Source organism: Podarcis muralis, chromosome 7 (assembly GCF_964188315.1).
Source record: "Podarcis muralis chromosome 7, rPodMur119.hap1.1, whole genome shotgun sequence".
Lineage (NCBI taxonomy): Eukaryota > Metazoa > Chordata > Lepidosauria > Squamata > Lacertidae > Podarcis > Podarcis muralis.
The window spans coordinates 91888712-91909837 of NC_135661.1; the positions used below are offsets into that span (position 1 = coordinate 91888712).

The window sequence follows — 21126 nt, forward strand, 5'->3', positions numbered from 1 at the left end:
GTTAAGGCCGTGTTCATGGAAGACAATCTTACTCGACTACAAGGGATCGCCAAAGAAGAAGAGGCTTCTGGCTGGGGTCAGGCGGGCCAAGGTGGGATGCTGCCTGCCCAAGTGCTGCCTTCTTTTTGTTTCTGACTTCCTGCGTTCCTGGCAAGACCTCAGCAGAGCCCTGACTCAAAGGAAACCCAGTTCATTTCCTCAGCTAGCAGGACAGGAAGCCTGGAGCAACCCCCCCCCCCCGGCTGTCAGACCTTCTCAGTGCCCCTGTGTGCCTTGGGGGGCCCCTGGCTGTGCCCAGGGGGAGGGGAATTGAGGACTTTGGCCCTAATGGTTAGAGTGGTGGGCTCTGGCTGGCAAGATCAGAGTTCAAATCTTTCCTCAGCCATTCACCTCACCCTTCTGGCCCATTTCTCTCCCTTTCTCCTTAGCCTACCTCATTGGGGGGTTGTGAGGATAAAGTGGGGGTAATTGGCATCCAGGTCAGCTGCCCTGAGCTCATGAGGAACACCTGGACGAGGCCAGTGGTTCATCCAGTCACAGCGGCCAAACACTAAGAACCGGGGAATCTAAATAGACTGTCTCTGGAGCTGGAGGTTCCATAAGAGCACAAGAAGAGCCCGGCGGCTGGATCAGGCGCAAGGAGGGCAAAATTAGCCCAGCACTGTTCTCCCAGTGGCTCACCAGATTCCCCAAGGGGAAGCCCACATTCAGCCTTCTCCCTCTACCATGGTGGTCCAGCAACGGGTGAGGCTGCAGGGCAGATGAAAAGCCAGCCGTTCCTCCGACTGCCCTTCAGCCAAGAGCTCTGGCTCAGAGGCTGCCCGTCTTGCTGCTGCAGCAGCAGAAAACTCCCCCTGGCAGGGAGACGTCTGATTTTATGCTTAGGGCACATTGCCTGTGACTCCAGATCTCCTTTCTGGGGCGTGGCGTCAAACAGCTGCATCACATCTGCTAAAAAGAGAGGTTTGGGGGCTCCACCCTTCCTGAAAACCATGGCCGACCTGGGATGTGGGTGTCCTTTTGGCTGGCAGTGGGACTGGGGGGAAGGCGCTCTGTGCACATGCTCAGAGGCACACTTGACATTGCATTTGCCAGGCCCCAAACCATAACAAGCAGCTCTGGGGTATCTGTGTCACAGCCGTGAGGGGAGGGTGGCCCCAAAGGAGACTACCCGGCCCCCTGAGAGGGAGAGCTGCTAGAGGCAGAGGAGGGACAGTCTCAGGTCTTGGCTGTTTCAGCCCCCCCCCCCCGCAATCTGGGGGCGGAGGAGAGAGCAAGAGCGCTGGCCATCCTTTTCCTTCCCTGCGTTGTTGGCCAGAGACCATTGCGGGCTGGGACAGGCCGTCTGTCTGTCTAGCAGCCATGGTGATGATGATGATAGCTTTCTCTCACAGCGCTCCTTCCTGCCCCTGAACTCAGCAGGATGCGGCCCACGTGGGCCAGGGGCCGGCCTCGTTCCAAGCAGAGCTGCTCCCAATTAAAGGCTGCTACCAGAAGAGCAAGCCGCTCTTTCCTGCCTTAATTGGATCAGGAGCTCTGGAGCCAAAGGGACAGCGACTGTGGCGGCCTTGTTTCCCCCCTTGCTGACTCTCCTGGCCTCGTTTGCTGTTTGGGCAACCGCTGAGCTCTGGACGGGAGCTGCAGAGAGGCGTTGCTTCCTCTGGGAGGTCCACACGGACCCCCAAGCACCCCGAGGTCCATAAGAACAGAATAAGTCACAGTGGACCTTGGAGTCTCAAATTTCAGCAGCGTCCTGTGCAGCAACAAAATTTGGTCTCCCTGCCCACCTTTTGGTCTCCATCCTAAATAATAGTTGCAGTACCCCCATGACTCTGTGCCCCCTAAGTCCGCCTATATAAGAAAAGCCTGGCTGCTGGATCAGGCCCTGTGGGGAGCCTGCAACCAGGATCCAAGTGCAGGCAGCTTCTAAGCCTGCTCTTCTGATCTTATTATTGGGGGGGGGGGCAGATCCAGCAAGCTGTCCTTCTCATGAGAGCCGCATCCTGGGCTGCAGGATTAAGAGAAGAGGGCCATTGATGACTCCTAGCCAGGATGGTCAGAGGCAGCAATGCTTCTGAATCTCACCTGCTGGAAACCTCTGTTGTTTGAAACCCTTTGAGGCATCTGGTTGGCCCCTGTGAGAAGAGGATGCTTGGCCTGATCCAGCAGGTTCTTCTGATGTTCTTTTGTAACCTTGGAAGAGATCCCAAAGGATCGGGGAGCCCAGAGGCAGCTGAAGGAGCAGCAGCAGCAGCAGCAGAAATGGGGATCACCAGCAGGGCAGGTGGAGGAGACGAGGGAAGGGCTTGAGAAAAGGGGTGCTGAGACAAGAAGGGGCTAACGGGGAGTGTAAGTGGCCCCTTCTCCTTAGCAAGGGTCTGAGGGCTGGGTGGGAGGTTCAAGGGAGCTTCTGCTGATTTTTTCACTTGCCATCTTCTTTGGCAATGTGCATGTTGCAGTAGCACTGCTGTTACTGGCTTGACTGGGAAACCTGAAAGAAAAACTGTGCAATTTAGAAAGGGGTATTCTCTCTCTCTCTCTCTCTCTCTCTCTCTCTCTCTCTCTCTCTCTCTCACACACACACACACACACACCCTTCGAGCCCGCCTTCTTGGCCCTAGGCCTGATCCAGGAGGCTGTTCTTATTTCCTTATGTTCCTGAACTCTTTAGATCATACTTTTCAGGCACGAATAACTCCTAGGCAGAAACGCTCTCTTGCTTTGGCCTTGGAAGCGGCCTTGAACTTTCATGGCTTGGCCTGCAGAGTCCTGGGAATTGTAGTTTCCGTGAGGGTGGGGCTGCTGAGTAGTTCAGCCCCCCACCCCCCTTTGTGGCGTTTGCAGGGTGCCTGGTTGAGGTCCGGCTGCTGAAGCAGGATTTGCTGCAGGAAATCCTTTGGTGGAGATGTTATCTGCCTGACCCACGGGAGGGGCTTCAGAGGGGCTTTCCAGGAATACAGCCTTGGAATGGTGCCTGAAAGTGCGTCACTTGCAGCCAAGGAGCAAAACTACGTTTTGCCTCCTCCTATCAGACCCTTGTCTCAGGGATTACTGACAGCCTCAGGTTTCAGGCGGGATCTGTGTTTCCCTGCCCCAAAGTCAGGGCGACCAGAGTGACGCACTTACCTTGCAAAATAGAGGGGCACCTGCTCTCCCCCAGGAAGGAGGGCTTTGCCTGGAGCTGGTGAGAATGGGGCATCCAGACCAGGGCCCCAAATTCTCATCCAGGCCCAGAATTGGAAGCCGGATGCTGGACAGTTTCAGGAGAGAGAAGAGAAAGTCCTTCTTCACACAGTGCCTAGTGGAGACAGTGGTGGCCCCCAACTTGGATGGCTTTAAAGAGGATGGAGCTCTCAAGGGCTGCTAGACACAAGGCTCTGCTCTGCCCTCCACAGTTGGAGGAGGCAATGCTGCTGAATTTCACTTGCTGGGAACTGTGTTTGAAATTAGCCAGAGGCCAGGTGCAATTTTCACCCGGCTATTGGCCACTTGTGACCAAGTGAAGATGCCTGGGCGCTGTCAGGATGGCACCTGACATCATCACCATCTGGGGATCATTGGATCTGGACTGTTTTCACACACTAATACCCCCTCCTGCAGAATGCTATCCGTTATATTTTATCTGCAGAATCAGAATGAATTTTAGGCACCAAAATGCTTTTTCTGTGCAATGTTATAGTGAATTGTTGTTGCTTGTCTTCTCCCCCTGCCCTGCTCACAGTTGGGAAGAATATTCTGTGAATGGTCTGTGTCCCCATTAAGAAAAAGGAATCAGCCAATATATATGCAGACTACCCCTGGATCAAGGGACTTTTCTTCTTTGAAGTTCTCAGCTCAAGGTTGCCATTTGAACTAGCCGGATGTTTAACTGAGAATCAATCACTCCATCATTTGAAAACAAAGACTTTAGAGCTGACTTGTCCCCAAATGGCAACTAGACATTCGATTTTGGCGACTGCAGCCTTGGTCCATGAAGCCACTGGGCACCCAGCTCATATATCTGAGTTTCTGACATTCTCTGGGAACTGCAGGAGGGGAGAGTTGCTCGGATCCTGCTTGTGCATTTCCAAGAGGCATCTGACTGCCCCCCCCCCCGAGAACAGGATGCTGGTGGGCCACTGGCCTGATCCGGCAGGCTCTACTTTGGTTCTCGTGACAGCTGAGGTTGGGGCCAGGGGACGCCTCTGGTTTACCTCTTGCTCCAGCAGTTTTTCTGCTGCTAGATTAGGAAATTGGGCATTGCTGGTTCCCAAGGTGAAGGGGCCTCTGCTCCCCCACTTCACCATGCTTTGGCTGTGGCTCCTCCTCCTGACCGAGGCTCTTCCTTCCACCTGGGTCCAGAATCAGAGTCCTTCTCCTGGCCTGCCCCTTGGTCCGGAGAAGGAAAGGGCAGACATTCTTCAACCTGTGGCTGCCCATTGTTTAAAACTTAAGCCAGGCACTTTCAGGGCATGTGCTCAGTTTAGACAGGGATGACGAATGGGGGAGAAGAGTCACATGGGGTGCCTGTGAGCCAGCGTAGGGGCAGACGGCCCTTTGGCCTTGATTGTTTCTTTGTTGCCCTTAGATCCCACCTTTTCCTCCACGGAGCTCCAAGTGGCCTGGACAGAGTTCCTCCCCTTCTCACTGTATCCCCGCTGCAACCCTGCAGTGTAGGCTATGCTGAGGGGGACAGTGATTAGCCCCAAGGACACACACAGGGAACTTCATGGCCACGGGGGCTGGGATTTGAGCCCTGCTCTCTTCCAGGTCCTACTCCAATGCTCTAACCACTACACCACACTTGTGATGGAGGGGCAAAGTGGTGCCTGTGCTGAGGGTGGTCCTGCCCCATTTGCCCCTTCTGGATGATTCCCTCCTCCCTGCAGTGAGGGCTGCGCTGTTCCCTGACCTAGGGTCCCAGCCCCCCCAAGGTCTCCCCCCTCTATATCTTCCTTCCTCCACCCTCTCCACCCCCCATTCTCTCTGCAACTCTGCTTACTGCCATAGAACTGCCGGAAGGGACCCCCAGGGGGCCTGCAATGTAGGAGCCATGGCTAAAAAAACTCTGACCGATGGCCACCCAACCTCCAGGGAAGGAGAGTCCGCCACCTGCCAACAGTCCATTCAGTTGTCAAGTGGATCTTGCTGGTTTTGCCTTTTGCGTTCTCCCCCCCCCCCCGCTTGCCCCCATATTCTTCCTTCTGTTTCTGAAATGGGCTGAATAACAGTGAGGAACTGCATTCCAAGAAGGAGCTTCCCTCCATCGGGGGGGGGGGGCAGAGGCAGGGGGGTTTCCTTCCCTGTGTGGATGGCAGAAGCACCCCCTCCTCAGGAGGAGGGGGTGCTTGGGAGGGGCTGGCTCTTGGCTCTGCTTGGCCTCCTGCTATCTCTTTGAGCCTTCGCTGACACCTCTGGGACCTTATGGTGAATGGGGGGGGGGTAATAAATTAGCACAGCTATTCCAGGGGGTGGAGTGTCTCCCCTATGAGAAAAGGAGGCAGCATTTGGGCCTTTTTAATTTAGAGAAAAGTCAAGTCAGAGGTGGCATGATAGCAGTTTACAAAATTATGCCTGGCATGGAGAAAGTGGAGACGGTGAAATTTTCTCCCTCTGTCAAACTCTCCCCCAGAAGGCAGTGATTGCCTCCAACCTGGAAGGCCTTAAAAGAGGACTGGACAAATTCCTTGAGGAATAGAATTGTAGAATTGGAAGGGGCCCCAAAGATCCTCTAGTCCAACTGCCTCTTGCAATGCAGGAATCTCAACTCAAGCACCCCTGAGAGATGGCCATCCAACCTCTGCTAAGAAACCTCCAAGGTTGTCAGGAGAGGACTATCACTGGCTGCCAGACACAATGGCTCTGCTCTGACCTCCACAGCCAGAGGCAGCAATGCTCCTGAATTCCATTTGCTGCAAACCGCAAGAGGGGAGAGTGGTTCTCGCACTCAGATCCTGCTTGGAGATTTCCCACAGGCAACTGCTCAGCCACTGTTAGAATAGGATGCTCAACTGGACGGGCCATTGACCTGATCCAGCAGGCTCTGCTTATGTGGACGAAGGGCGGCATTTAAATGGAATAAATATAATAACGTTCTTATGTCCCTCTGTCCCACACCTTGGGCCCAAAGTACAAGCCAGCCCGCTCAGGTGTTTTTGGAGGTGGCGTTGGGGCAAAGGGTAAAGGGCCAGAGTGTGAGAAACTTTGCTCTGCTTTCATGTTCACAGAAACAGCTTGGCTCTAGTTGCTGGTTCCTAGGCTCCATTGGGGAGTTAAGTGATGTGCTTGCATGTGTGAAGCTGGCCAGGGAAGGGGGCTCAAGGAGGTGGGGGGAAGAGACAGAAGGAATGGCAGAGAGGTTGACTCAAGCTATGCACATAAGGAAGGAAGGAAGGAAGGAAGGAAGGAAGGAAGGAAGGAAGGAGTGCAGTGCCATTGAGAAGTAGCCTCAAGTGGGGTTTGAAAGAGGTGTGTGAATGGGCTTCCCTCACTTTGGCTTTGAGGTGGGCCTTCTGGAATGCCTGTCATTTGCAGGAAACCTTTTCTGCATTCCTACAGGGGACCTTCAGAGTCATCTAGTCTGACCCCGCAGGCTGGCTCAGGCTCCAGAGCAAGGAGGAGAGCTCCCTGGGACACTGGGCCCTGTCTCCTGGCTGCTTTGCAGCATTCCTGGCCCAGGCCTGGCCTGCCTCTCTCTCCCCACTGCCCCTCGCTGGTCGCAACTCTGGCTTTGCTGAGCCTACAGAATGCCTGGCATTCTCCCACGCTCTGCCACGATGCACGACTGGTGACGCTGCAGCGAGGGAGGTGGGAGAGAGAGAGACCTGAACAGGCCCCTCTTTGTCTTGGGCTCAGAGTGGGAGCAGATCTCTCTCCACTGAATTTTGCATTCAGAGGTTGGAGGGAGCAGAGCAGGAAAGGAGGGGGCCCCAGGGGGCCCCAGGCAGAACATCTGCTGCTTGCACCTGAACAGTTCTGGTCAGCTCACCTCAAAGGGGATATTGTGGAGTTGGAAGAGGTTTAGAAAAGGGCCACCAAAGCAATCAAGGAAGTGGGAAGAAGTGAAAGAAGCATCAGAACAGAAGAAGAGCCTGCTGGATCAGGCCAGTGGCCCATCTAGTCCAGCAGCCTCTTCTCACAGTGGCCAACTAGGTTTGTGTGGAAACCAGCAAGCGGAATCTGAGCCCCAGAGCAGCCCTCTCCCCTTCGGAAATTTCCATCCTGGGTGGCGCTGTGGTCTCATCCACTGAGCCTCTTGGGCTTGCTGATCGGAAGGTCAGTGGTTTGAATCCCCACGATGGGGTGAGCTCCCATTGCTCAGTCCCTGCTCCTGTCAACCTAGCAGTTCGAAAGCACACCAGTGCAAGTAGATCAATAGGTACCGCTGCAGTGGGAAGGTAAACGTCGTTTCCGTGCACTCTGGTTTCCGTCACGGTGTCCCGTTGTGCCAGAAGTGGTTTAGTCATGTTGGCTACATGACTCGGAAAGCTGTCTGTGGACAAACGCCGGCTCCCTTGGCCTGAAAGCGAGATGAGCGCTGCAACCCCATAGTTGCCTTTGTCTGGACTTAACCCTCCAGGGGTCCTTTACCTTTTTACCTTTACCTCCATAGACTTTTCCTCCATGAATTTGTCTAATTCTCTTTGAAAGCCACCCAAATTCTTATCTTATGCTTACGAGTCCCACTTCTTCAGCCAGAAGCACACATTGTGGGGTGTGAATCCAGAGCACACCCTCAACCCCCCCCCCCCCGTTTAATACGCTGGCTGTGAGTGTGAGGACCTGCCTGGGGACTTACTCACACTAACAATCCTTTGAACTTTCCAGGCCTAGGTCTGCCCTTTAAATCTCCATATTTGAATGTTCTTGTTCGTGCTCTGGAGTTTCCCCTGCGGAAATCCACTCTTTACTGCTGAATCGGAGCAAACGTCAGTCTGTGGGAAACCCAAATTGCCGTTGGTTGCACTTCAGCTTTAAAGAGCATTCAGAGACAGAGATTTGAAGTGGCAACCTGTGTCTGGACAGCACAGGGCAAAAGGCCAGTGTGGAGAAGCTCAGAGTCTGCTTTCGGCCCTGGGGTTTCTCCACGGAGATGCCAGCCAGAGCTCCAGGGGGCAGTCGCCAAGGAGGGGGAGGTGTTTGGGAACGGCTCCAGGAATGCTAGCGATGCCCGTGAGGGGTTGGCCAAGACGCTGCGTCCCTTTGTCCTCTGGCCTGGGAATGTGCGGCATCGCGTCCTGACCTTTTGGGGAACGGTGTGGCGTGGGTCCTCGGAGTCCGGGCGTGGGAATGAAATGCCACCCTTCCATGGCAGCCTGGGATTTCACCAAGGGAGGGAGCAAGTGCCGGCTGGAGTCTTCTTGGGCAGGGAAAGGAGGGCAGCAGGAAGGAACAGTGGGAGAGGAGGAGGGGGCCGTCTGTGGAAGCTTAGGGGGCCATGCCTCCCTCTCCAGAGGCGGCTTTTTCCTCTCCATCCCAGAGGCTGACGCCTGTGGGGATAGTGGGCAGAAGAACCTCAGAAGAGACTGGCTGCTGGGTCAGCATCCTGTTCTCACTGTGGTCAAATACCCCTAGGGACCCAGGGCTCTAGATAGACTGCCTCTGGACCTGGAGGTTCCATTAAAACTTAAAAAGAGCCAGGCTACTGCTTGGTGGTTCTGGATCCTCTGCTGTTGCTTGAGGCTCAGGTGGCCTCAGTGGCCTGGAGTGCCTTCCATTGGCTTTGGCTGGTGGCCCAGCTGTGCCCCCATCTGGACAGGGAGAGCCCAGCTACTGCTGTCTATGCTTTGGTAACCTCCAGGTTGGATTACTGCAATGCCTTCTACGTAGAGCGGTTTCTGAACTTCAGCTGGCACTTGACAGCTAGGCTGCTCACTGGGACAAGACGGCTTGAGCATATGACACAGATCTTGGTCCAACTGCTCTGGCTACTGATTAATTTCCCGGCCCAATTCAGAGTGCTGGTTTTGACCTATGAAGCCTTAAATGGCTCAGAACCGCAATACCTCAAGGAATGCCTTTCCATATGAACCTACCCTGAGATCATTTCCTGAGGCTCTCCTTCGTGTGCCTCCTCCTCGAGAGGTCTGGAGGGTGGCAACACTTAGAACGGGGCCTTCTCTGCAGTGGCTCCCCATCTGTGGAATGCTCTCCCCAGGGAGGTTCTCCTGGCGCCTTCATTATACACCTTTAGGCACCAAGCAAAAACATTCCTCTTCTCCCCGGCCTTTGGCTGATTATCCAATACCCTTTTAAACGTGTTGTGGGAATGGGGTTATTGGTTTGTGTTTGTTTTATTATGTATTTTGTGTTATCATTTTGTATTTTTATGTTGTGAATATCCTGTGATCTTCAGTATACAAATATAATAAATAATAACAAATAAAATAACAACATTTCCCCCTCCACAGCTGCACAGGGCCAGGTTCCAGAGAGCCACGTGTTCAGGACAAGGCAGCAAGCAGCTGTAAGTACCTGGGCACCTGCTCCTCCTCCAGCCCCCACCCTCAAGCTGTGCCCCCCTGTCTGAATTCTGGGTCAGCCCCACCAGAAACCCTCTTCAAGGAAGCCTGGGAATTGCACTCCTGCAGGTGGACCTCTCTCAAATGACGCTTCCAGTGCAGACACAACCCTGTGCCCATTTTCCAGATAGGTGGCAGGTGAATCGATGGCCCTGCCCCCAAGTCTATCCACCTGCCTGGCTGCCTGTCTGCTGCATTTATATCCCACTTGGTTCTCCAAGGAGCTCAAGGCAACAGACGTGGTTCTCACCCTCATTTAATCCTCACAACAACCCTGTGAGGTAGGATAGGCTAAGAGGCAATGGCCGGCCCAAGGCCACCCAGTGAGCTGCATGGCCAATGGGGATTTGAACCCTGGTCCCCCAGGTCCCAGTCCGACACGCCAGCCACTGCTCCATCACTTGAACTCGGTCCTCCCAGGCCCAGGGTTCTCCCACTGCTCCTCTGGGCCTGGCAATCATCTCTCTGGACGTTTTGCAGGTCAGCACCCTCCCTGGTGGGCTCTTGCTGTTTCCCCACTCCTCCATGACTCCTGCCGGCAGATCTATAGGTGGGAGTGGGTGTCTTACAAAGCCGTTTGTGTGTGTTTACGTTGTGATTCCTGCATTGCAGGGGGCTGGACTAGATGACTCTTGGGGGTCCCTTCCAACTCAACAGTTCTGTGGTTCTAAGTGTAACTCAGGTTTATTTCGAGAAGAGGCTGTGTTGCTCTGTCGCTTATAATCATAGAACTGCAGTTTGCAGGGCACCCCAAGGGTCATCCAGCCCAACCCCTGCAATGCAGAATCCCACCAGACCTCTGCTTAAAAACCCAACGAAGAAGAGTCCACTACCTTCCAAGGGAGCCTGTTCCCTAGTTGCGCCTGTGTCCCTTCAGCACCTCCCCAGCCCAGACCGATTGTGCCCCTGTTACCACTGGCGTTGTCCACTACAGAGGCCAGCCCCCCCCCGGCTGCACCCCATTCCCAGCTGGGCTCTTGGGGTCCCTGAGAGCTGGAAGAGCCACCTCCCCCACCTCCTGCTTCTCTCCTGCCTTCCAGACAGCCGGCTCCAAAGGGAATGAGCAGCTGCAGGCCCCCCCAGGCAGCCCCCCGCACCTGCCCCCCGAGGAAGCTGGTGACGCAGACCGAGCAGTAAGTCGGGAAGAGGGTGGGGCGGGGGGGGGGCAGAAAGAAGACACGTTCTGAGGGTGGAGGAGGCAGGTAGGGCTGTGCCCCCCCCCCCCCAAGGAGGAGGGGACAGGTCACACATCTGAAGATGTGGGGTGGAAGGCAGTTTGGGTGACGCCGGGTCCCTGAGCCTGTTGCCCCTCCAAGGTGTGGCCTCTGCCGCCTCTTACATCTCCATGCAGTGCCTAGTTAAACTATGGAACTCCCTTCCACAGGTGGAGGCAGTGGTGGCCACCAACTTGGATGGCAGACTGTGCCTGTTCCTGGAGGAGAGGGCTATGGAGGCCCCCTAGTCACGAGGACTATGCCATGCCCTCCACAGTGGGAGGCAGCAATGCTTCTGAATGCCCATTTCTCGAACCTGCAGGAGCTCGGATCCTGCTTGTGATCTTCCCACTGGGGCATCTGGTTGCCCGCTGTGAGAACAGGATGCTGGTCTAGATGGGCCCCAGTTGGCCTGATCCAGCAGCCAGGCTCTTTGTATGTTCTTCGGGAACCTCCCGGTCCAGTGGCAGTCTATCTGGATTCTTAGGTGAAAAGAGCAGGCTGGACTGGATGGGTTCTTGGCCTGATCCAGTAGCTCGTCTTATGCTCTTAGGCTATCTGAGATCACCACTAGGCGGGGCAGAGAGGAGGAAGCTGGCTCTGGACTGGCCAGCAGGGGAGGGGAGTTTAGGAGCCTTGGCTCCCTGGCTCCCAAGAAAGCCTCCGCCAACGTTTAAGCCGGATAGCGAAAGGAGAATTGCTGGGTGGTGTTGGGGTGTGTGTGGATGGTTCTTCCAAGGAGGCTGGGAGGAAGAAACTCCCACTAGCGAAATAGCTCCATTGTCTTCCCAAAAGAAGCAGGAGCCCCTGGGAGGAAGCTGTGGGGGTTCAGCAAACTGGTCCCCCCCCCCCCGGTCTGGTGTGCTGTGTGGACACCCTCTCGGTCCCCCCCCAGGCCCAGAAGGAGAAGCTGCATGCGGAGCTGAAGAGAGTCCTGCAGAGGAAAGGCGAGAGCCAGCGCAGCTCCGAAGAGGCCGAAAGGGGGGAGTCCCTGGCCCCAGCCAAGATGGAGGCGCAGCTGAGCTCCATGGAGAAGACCATTGAGACCTCCGAGCTGCTGGAGATCATCGTGGAGACGGAGGCAGAAGCCGGGGTCAGCGGGATGAGCGTGGCCGGAGGGGGAAAGAGCGGCCTCTTCGTCAAGGACGTCCTGAAGGACTCGCCTGCTGCTCGGGCGCTGAGCCTCCGCGAAGGTGAGCCTCCCTGTTGGTGGAGGGAAAGAGCAGCCGCCTGGCGCAAAGCCAGAGTCTGGCTCCCTCCTAGCTCACTGTTGCCTGCACAGGCTGGAAGCAGTGGCCGTTTGGGTCTCTGGATTGAGTCTCTATTGCATTGATGTCCCACCTTTTTCCTCCAAGGAGCTCAGGGTGGCCTGCATGGTTCTTCCCTCTTCACTTAATGCTCACAACAGCCCTGCAATGTTGGTTAGGCCCTCCAGGTCTCAGCCAGCAAACATCATGATTGGAACCCTGGTCTCTCCTGAATCCTGGTCCTCATCTAATGCCCACAACAGCAACTCTGTCTGTGAGGGAGTTTCAACACTGGTCATTCCTAGGTCCCAGTCCAATGCTCTAACCACTGCACCACACTGCCAGTGAAGGGAGGGAGGACTAAAGAACAGGGATGATTCTCTGCTCTGGCGAGGGCGCCTTGACCACCTTAAGCAACATAATCATAATTTTATCATTTATACCCCTTCCATCTGACTGGGTTGCCACAGCCCCTCCCTTGCCCTCTATGAGATGGGGGCAGCTTCTACAGAGGGTTCCTCTCCTTGCGCACAGCTGCTAGGAGACCTGACGGAGGGAGAGGCCAGGGAGGCAGCTGGTGCCTCTGTGCCCTGCTGGTGGACTACCCCTTCAGGACCTTGGCAGCCCTGGACGGGTGCAGCTGCTGAACAGGGATGGGAATGGTCTCTGCATGTGAGCAGGGGCACTCTTGCCAGTTGTGTCAATAATTCCAGAGCCAAAGTTTGTGTTCCTGTAAAGTTGCCCCGGACAGCGTCTCTGGAGTTTCAGGCCTTGGCCCTGTTTTCTGGCCTGCAGAATGAGCTAAGGGCAGCGGAAGGGATAACACTGCAGGGCTGTGGCTCAGCTTCGACATCTTCCCCTGTCCACCCGCCTTGCAGGCGACCAGCTCCTGAGTGCCAGAGTCTATTTTGACAACATCAAGTACGAAGACGCCTTGCAGATCCTCAAGTGTGCTGAGCCGTACAAGATCTCCTTTTGCCTGAAACGGACCGTACCCAGCACTGATGTCTCCCGCAAGCCTGGAGCCACCACCTTTGAAGTGAGGGGCCCCAAAGCCAAGATGGCCAAACTGGTAGGTGGTCCTAGTATTGCTCTGGGGCGCTGGCCCAGTGACAGGGTGCACCCCGCTCTGTCTCCAGGGGTGAGAGGGTGCCTGGGGTGGCACCCAGAGGTTGACATAGATATTCTATGAACTGGTACTGAGAGGCAGCACTGCCTCCAAACGGGGAATCTGAACTTGGCCATCCTGGCTAGTAGCCATTGCTAGTCCTCTCCTCCTCCGTGACTTTGTCTAATCCATAGGAGGCAAATTTAAAAAATTACTTTAAAAGAGAAATGGGCCAATTCATGGAGGAGGAGGAGAGGGCTGTCCGTGGCTCACAGCTACAATGGCTCTGCCCTGTTTTTGAATCCCAGTTGCTGAAAACTACAGGAGTTGCTCTTGTGGTCAGATCCTGCCTGCTAGTTTACAACAGTGGGCCTCTGGTTGGCCACTGTGTGAACAGGATACTGGACTAGATCTCCTCTTATATTCTCTGTTAAAGCCATCCCAATTGGGAGTGAGTTCCACAGGGCTTCATTAACTACGAACCCCAAAATGTGGGATGGGATCCAGTTTGGGGGTGCAGGGTTTTCACTGCAGAACTTTGGCACAGGTTTGGAGGAGATCCAAAATTTGGGGGTTTGTAGTTCATAATCCTGTTCCACAGTTTATGCTGCAGGGAGAAGGAACCTCTTTCCCCTGTCCTGAATCACCCCTGGATGTCCACGAGAGAGGGAGGGAAACGCCCCTCTTTCTCCTTTCTCCATTCCACGCACCACTTTATGTACGTGGCTCCTTTCCCTCACTTCTCTCTGGGCGCCTCTTGCTAAGACTCACGCAGCCCTTGCACTTCTTTCCCCAGAACATCCAGAGCCTGACATCGCTGAAGAAAAAGAAGAAGAAGAAGAAGGTGGTGGCTGCAAAGGCCAAGGACCTGCAGGCGGCGTCAGGGGCGTCCTGGAGCGGGGACTTGGCTGGTGGCAAGCTGGACGTGGCTCCCGTCGACGTGGAGTTCTCTCTGCCCAAGTTCTCCAAGCTGCGCAAGGCCAAGAGCGCAGGAGAAGTGGCCGTTTCGGAGCCCAGCCCAGACATCTCTCCTCGCCTGTCCTCCCTGGAGACCAAGCGGCGCAGGCTGAAGTTCCCCAGGCTGAAGGTTAAGGAGGCTGCGGCAGCGAGAGCCAAGGGAGCCGGGGGCTGGCTGGAGGTGGGCCTGCCCAAGGCTGCGGTGGAGGCGAAAGCAGCAGGCGGCCTCTCCCGCTTCAGCGCGCCCTTCGGCAAGGCCAAGAGGGCGGGGCCCAAGGCAGAAGGCGAGTTCCAGGCCCCGCAGGTGGAGCTCGACCTGCCACTGCCCAAAGCTGGGCCCGGCAGAGAGTCCCCCAAAAGCAGAGTCCAGGCCCCCCAGTTTGGACTGCCCAAGGTGGAGGCCGCCCTGCCCAAAGTCAGCGGGGTGGAGCTCCCAGAAGGGGGTCTCCAGGGCGGGCTGAAGCTGCCTGTGGCCGAAGTGGCAGCCCCCAAGGTGGACGTTGACCTGTCCTTCCCTGGGCTGGAGAGAGCCGCCCCAGAGATGACCCCTAAAGGGGAAGGCTTCAAGATCAGGGCCCCCAAGTTTGGGGTCTCTGCTGAGGAGGTGGAGCTGAAAGCACCCAGCGTCAAGGTCCCGGCTGTCGAAGTGGCCCTGGGCAAAATGGAAGAGCGGGAGGAGAAGCTGAAGGCGGGGGTGGCCCTGTCCTCCCTGGAGGTGGGGATCCCCTCGGTGGAGCTGGGGATCCCCCTGCCCAAGGGGAAGGCTGAAGTGGAGCTTTCGAAGGCCAGAGCAGAGGTCCCAGACGTCTCCGTCAAGGTGCCTTTGCTCAGCCTGCCCAAGCTGGGCTCCAGAGCCCCCCTGGAGAAAGGGGAAGAAGAAGGCAGGCTGCCCCAGGTGGAGCTCAGCATGGGGAGGCACGAAAGCCCCAAGGCCAAAGCCAAAGGCCCCAAGATCCAGCTCCCAGGGTTTGGGATTTCCTTGACGGAGCGCAAGCTAGAAAGCAAAGAGGGGGCCGCGTTCCCCGAGGTGAAGGTTCCCTCTCTGGACATTGCTCTCCCCAAAGTGGGGGAGGTGCAGCTTCCCAGGCCCATGGTGGAGGTGGCAGCCCCCGCCGGGAGGCCGGAGTCAGGAGAGGTTGCTGAAGGGCCCGGGTTCAAGTTCCAGGTGCCCCAGGTGTCTCTCCCAAAGTTTGACCTCTCTGCCAAGGCAGACTCCCTGCCCCAGATGCATGCCCAGCTGCCCAGGCTGGAAGGTGAGGCCGGCATGAAGGTCAGCGTTCCCAAGGTGGATCTCTCCTTGCCGGCAATGCGGCTGCCGGACATGCAGCTGCCCAAGGCCCCCGTGCCCAGGCCAGAGTTGGATATCTCCGTGGAGAAGCCGCGGGTGGAGGTGGCTGTCCCTGCCGCTCGCCTGAGCTGTCCGTCGGCGGCCGTGCCTGCACTGGACATTGACTTGCCCAAAGTTGGGCTTGAACTGGATCTGCCAAAGGTGGAGAGAGAGCTGGCGGCCTCCGAGCAGCTGCCCCGGGGCCACGAGGTCAAGCTCCGGGTGCCCTCGCCCAAGGCCGTGACCAGAGACTTGGAGGTGGAGATCAGTGTCCCCACGTGCCAGGGGGGCCTGCCAGAGGCAGAGCCAAGGGAGAGGGTCTTGGGGGGGCCTGATGTCAGCGGGTTGGTGGCCAAGATCCCCAAAGTGGACCTTTCTCTGGGGAAGGCCCTGCCGGGAGAGGAAGGAGCAGCAGAGAGCAGCCTGGCTGTGAAGGGCCAGCCTTTGCTGGAAGTGGAGGGGGCCAAAGTGAAGCTGCCCTCTGTCGAAATCCCGTCCGTCAAGATCCCAGATGTGACCCTGGAGGGCGGCAAAGCCCTGGAGGCTCAGGCCAGCATCAAGGCGCCCAGATTTACGCTCCCCAAGTTCAGCATCCCTGGCCCCAAAGCCTGGAAGGCCAGCCCAGAGGCCTCAGCCCCTGAGGCGGAGGGTGGCATGGAAGCCAAGCTGAAAGTGCCAAAGTTTGGGATTTCCTTTCCCAAATCGAAAGTGGATGTGGAAGGGAGGGCACCCAAGGCAAGGGCAACGGCAGCCCTTGAGGCTCACGGGGGGGTGGAGCTGCCAGCGGTGGATGTCACAGTGCCGGCGGTGGACGTGGACCTTGGCCTCCCCGCATGGCCCGGTGAAGAGCCTTCCGGCACCCCGTTGCCCGAGGTTGGCACTGAGGTGCCCGACATCAAGCTGAAAGTACCCAAGTTTTCGCTGCCCAAATTCCGGGGCAAAGGCAAGGAAGGGGACCTGGCATTTGAGAGCCAGGAGGGCAAGTTGAGAGGGAGCAGGGAGGCCCTGGCAGGAGACCTGGGCACAAAGGTGCCCGAAAAGGAGGCCAAAGGCTCCAAGTTCAAGATGCCCTCGTTCGGCCTCATGCGCAGGGACACAGCGGGCATGGAAGCAGAAGCCAAGAAAGCCCCTGGCAGCCCCAGGGAGAAGCCCAAGGGGGGCCCCTTCGCCAAGATGCCCAAGCTGAAGCTCTCCTCCCCCAAGGTGGAAGCAGACCCAGGGAAGCTGGCACATCTCCAGGCCCCGCCCGAGCTGGAAGTGAAGGTTCCCCAGGTGGAGCTGCCCAGGATCGGGGCCAGGGATGAGGTGGGGCTGGCCGTGGGTGCAGAGAGCCCTACCCTCAAGGTGAAGGTGCCCTCTCTGGAGATCTCCATGCCCAGCAGCAGAGGTGAAGGGGAGAAGCCGGTGGTGGACGTCTCGGAGGCTGACCTCCGCGGATACGAGGGGGAGCTCAAGACCCCCAGGGTGGGCATTTCCACCCCCAAACTAGAGCTGGAAGTGAGTTTGCCCACCGCCGGGGTGGAAGAGCCCATGCTGCCAGCAGAGGCCAAGATCAAACTGCCGCAGGTGGAGCTGCCAAGGTTTGGGAGAGCGGAGGAGGGTGGGGCAGAGGTGCAGCTGCTTGGGGGGCGCAGGCTCAGCTTTGGGGAGGAAGGTGGGGAAGGGGCGGTGGACACCTCCCTCCTGGGCACCAAGATCCGCTTGCCCAGAGTGGACCTCTCCTTGCCCAAGGGGCGCCTGTCGGACACGGAGCTGCCCCTGACGGCAGAGGGGGGAGAGGTGGTCCCTGAAGGGTCAGAAGCCAAGTTCCGGATGCCTTCAGTGGGGCTGCCCAAGTTCTCTGCCCCCCGAGTGAAGGCCCCTGAGGTGGAGCTGGATGTGGGCCCGGAAGCAGGGAAGGGGACTCGCGCCAAAGCTGGGGGCCCGGTCATCAGGCTGGCCAAATTTGGGGGCTCCAGCTCGGACAGGGAAGCGGAAGCTGAGGCGGATTTGCCCCGAGTCCCACAGCTGGAGCTGAAGGCCCCCAAACTGAGAGGCAGCACAGAGGCGCTGAGCCCTGAGGCCAAGGAAGCCGCCCAGATCAAGATGCCCTCTGTGCCCATTGGCTTTGGCCTTGCCAAGGGGGAAGCAGAGGCCCGGGGGTCCCCCGAGGAGGGCAAGTTCAAGATCAAGCTCCCGTCCCTGGGCCTCTCCAAAGCGGGCGCAGACACCCAGCCCCTCTGCCCCCCACCTGAAGGGGCGGACTTCTCCTTCAAGATGCCCCAGATTGCCCTGCCAGACGTGGGCTTCTCGGTGGAGCAGGAGGGGAAGAGTGAGGCTGCCCGGTGGGAAGCAGGGAAGCTGCCAGATCTGGATGTGGAAGTGGGAGGGTTCGAGGCCAGGCTGAAGGCGCCCCAGATCAAGGTGCCAGCTGTGGAGCTGCTGGGCCCCCAGGGGGATGGCGCTCCCTCTCCAGGCGAGTTGGAGGGGAAGAGAGCGGCCTTCCACGTGCCGGGCGTGGAGCTCTCAGCCCCCAGCCTCAAGGCGCATGCAGAGTACCAGGTGGAGGGGGCCCAGCTCCGCCACGGCAGCTCCCAAGAGCTGAGGGGGGGCCGAAGCGGGGAGGCCCCTGAGGCGGAGGCAGGGAAGAGGTACAAGGTGAAGATCCCCAAGTTTGGGCTGTCTCTGCCCAAAGGGGGAGCAGAGGGCGGGGAAGGAGGACCCCCTGGGCACGAGGGGGAGGCCAAGGTCAAGATGCCCACGTTTGGGCTGGGGAGGGCCAAGGGCAGAGGGGCGGAGGGGCTCCTGGAGGGGGAGGGGGAGGAGGCAGAGGGCAGCAAGGGGGTGATGGCCAAGCTGAAGCTGAAGCCCCCCACCTTTGGGCTCTCCCTCTCACCCAAGGCCAAGGGAGGCGGTGCCCAAGTCAACGGGGAGCTGGAGGACGGCTCTCCCCTGAAGATGAAGGTGCCCAAGCTGGGCTTCTCCAAGGGCGAGGGGGGTGCCCAAGTCAATGGGGAGCAGGCGGGGGCCTCTCTGCACAATGGGGCCAAGCTGGGCAAGATCCGCCTGCCGCAGGTGGAGCTCTCCTCCCCGCCCAAGATGGCAGGAGCAGACTTGGAGCTGAACCTGGAGCTGGTTCGGGCAGAGGAGGCCAAGGACGAAGCCCTGGGGGCCGGCAGGGGAGCCTTGGCGGCCCTCAAGGCGGCCAAGTTCAAGTCGCCCAAGATCTCCTTCTCGGGCTTCAGGAAGCGCACTGGGGAGGGGGCTGCTGGGGCCGTGGTCTCCTCGGCTGCCCGGCTGGAGATGTCTTCTCTGGAAGCGGCTGAGATGGGCGTCAAGGGGGAGAGGTCCCCAAAGTCCCGGTTTCCCAAGGTGGCCCTGAGCCCCAAAGCTCAAGGGGGCCTGGAGGGGGGCTCCGAGCAGGGCGAGGGGAGTTTGAGGATCAAGCTGCCCTCAGTGGGCTTCTCTGGGGAGCATGAGGGGCAAGTCTTGGAGGGCAGAGTGGCGGGGGCCAGAGGAGAGGCAGGGGAGGCAACTGTGTGAGTGGGGCAGCTGCCTAGGGCCCTCCTGCACCCCGCCCCACTTCCTGTGTAATGCTTAGCACTAACCACAAGGGGGCGCCGGCCTTGGCAAAGGAGTGGGGGAAGCAATCAGAGGCCCCCCAGTCACTGGAGGCTTCCCACCTGCTTTTGCAAGCCTACCATGAAGGCGCCACCCTCCTCACAGCTGGGGGTGGTGGTTTCTTTTTGTAAAAAAAACAATGTGAATAAATCCCCCCAGTGCCACCCCCTAGCTGGTCTTCCTGTCTCCCTCTCCCTGTGCCCCCACCCTGCCCCAATCAAAGTCCCAGCCAGCAGCTGCCCTCCAGGCCTTCCTCCGCCCATCTTGGGGCCTCAAGGCATGCGGGCAGAATTTGGTGGGGGGCCAGGCTGGGCTCAGAGGTCTGCTTTCCTCTCCTTGCACTGGGAAGCTTGTCTACTAACTAATGGATAAAGGGTTGTTTGGAAGACTAAGCCCTCTCAACCCCCCACCCTGTTTTGAAATAAAGCCAATTTAAGAATTGGGGACAAGGTGGAAGGAGAATCTAATGCATCTTTGGTTGGGAGTGTCCAGCAAGGAGATTGGAGATGGTTGCCAGTCAAAGGGTAGTTTAAGACGCAGGCGGGGAAAGAGCTCCTTGTGAAAGGGGGGGGGGGGCAGTTTTGGGAGACATTCCAGCCGTGGCATTGGCAGCCAGAAGAGGAATCCTGGAAGAGGACACTCCAGGCTCATCTAGTCCAACCCCTGCAATTCAGGAACCCCGGTTCTTAGTCCCGCCAGCTCCCTTGAACTGGGCAACTCAGATGCCTGGAGCAGCGCCCCGTTGGAGAGCAGCCTTGGGTCGCCTCTGGAGCTGGCCGGACCTTTTGGACGGCTGTTTCCATCCCCCTGCCTTCTGCTGGCAGGCCCGGTTGGGAGTTGTAGTCCAAAGCCCATTGAGGGGGGCTGGTTCTGGAGGGCCAGCTGAAGCCATTGTGCTGTGCCCCCCCCCCCCGGCCTGGCAAGGCCTCCTGGGCCAGCCCCCCACCCCGGATATCGGGCCTGTGTGTTTCTGTGGCTCTTCTGAGATCCTCGAGTTGAAGGGACCCCAAGGGTCATCTAGGCCCGCCCCCTGCAATGCAGGAAGTGCAGCTAAAATGTTCCCTTGTGAGGTCTGGACTAGGGGGCGTTTCAGGTGGTTTTCAAGTTGGAACTAACTTTTGGCACAAAGTGGGGGGGGGGGCTCTTTTCAGTGCCAGGATCCAGGGTGCTCTCTTGACCTGGAGCCCAATCCCTCTTCTTCACCCCTGTAAAATGGAGTCTTCCCCTCTTCTTCTTCTTCTTGCAGGACCCCCTTTTCCTTCCTCTTTGCTCAGAGTCAGAACCCACTCTCTCTCAAGGGACCCTGGAGCCAAACTCTTCCAGAGTTTTCTCTTTCTTCTCCCACTCCTCAGCATTTCCTTCATGGGGGGGGGGGGTGTTTTGCCAGCAATCCCCAACTTTACTTGAATTTGGAAGGGGTCTGAGATAGGAACAAGGGCTAAATTGTGACTTATACCCACCCACCCACTGCCTTATTTTAAACAGCCATGAATTCGTCCCAGGCCCACAAATGTAAAGTATCTCCTGAGTTCCACCCAAGGGGGGGCACTTTCAGGTGTGTCAGTGAGGGAGGGGGTGGGGGCTGCAGGGACCTCGTTCAGGTGTTTACATGCCAGGAAGGGGCAGGGTGGCAGTGGGGGGGGGGGTGTCTTAGCTTCTCAAGCAAAGGGTGGGAAGGAATACTTTCTTATTGCTCTTGAGATGTACAAAAATCTGTTGTCCTAACTTTTAACACCACAGGCCTGCTGTGATGGGCTTCCTTTTTTTCCTTGCCACTAAAAAATTCCATTTAACTGCCTCTTTGCTGATTGTTATGTTTAATTACTTTTTTTAAGGTAAAGATGTTACGCTGTATCTTTGAGACACTGTACTTACTGCTGCTTTTTTCTATTCTGGGTTTGAATAAAAATTAATCTGTGGACTAACGTTATTGCTTTTTGTGTGGTCTTTTCCTGTTGCTTGATATACAACGGACGCTTAGTTTGTCCATGGCATTTAGTAAAGGTAAAGGGACCCCTGACCATTAGGTCCAGTCGTTACCGACTCTGGGGTTGTGGCGCTCATCTCGCTTTACTGGCCGAGGGAGCCGGCATACAGCTTCCGGGTCATGTGGCCAGCAGGACTAAGCCGCTTCTGGCGAACCAGAGCAGCACACGGAAACGCCGTTTACCTT

At 57.4% G+C, this 21126-nt stretch overlaps 1 protein-coding gene across 3 annotated transcripts in view; it reads left to right on the top strand.

The window, feature by feature from the left end:
• The window catches only part of PRX (periaxin), a 30493-nt gene extending 9615 nt beyond the window's left edge, over positions 1 to 20878 (top strand). For 2 of the 3 annotated variants that reach the window (XM_028741798.2, XM_028741800.2), the window contains exons 2-6: positions 9390 to 9445; positions 10541 to 10633; positions 11610 to 11907; positions 12840 to 13033; positions 13866 to 20878. In XM_028741798.2, the coding sequence (XP_028597631.2) occupies positions 9390 to 9445; positions 10541 to 10633; positions 11610 to 11907; positions 12840 to 13033; positions 13866 to 18875 (5651 nt within the window). In that variant the 3' untranslated portion in view covers positions 18876 to 20878. The remainder of the gene's footprint in view (positions 1 to 9389; positions 9446 to 10540; positions 10634 to 11609; positions 11908 to 12839; positions 13034 to 13865) is intronic. The other variant, XM_028741801.2, reaches the window with a different exon arrangement.
• The last annotated feature ends 248 nt before the right edge of the window (positions 20879 to 21126 follow it).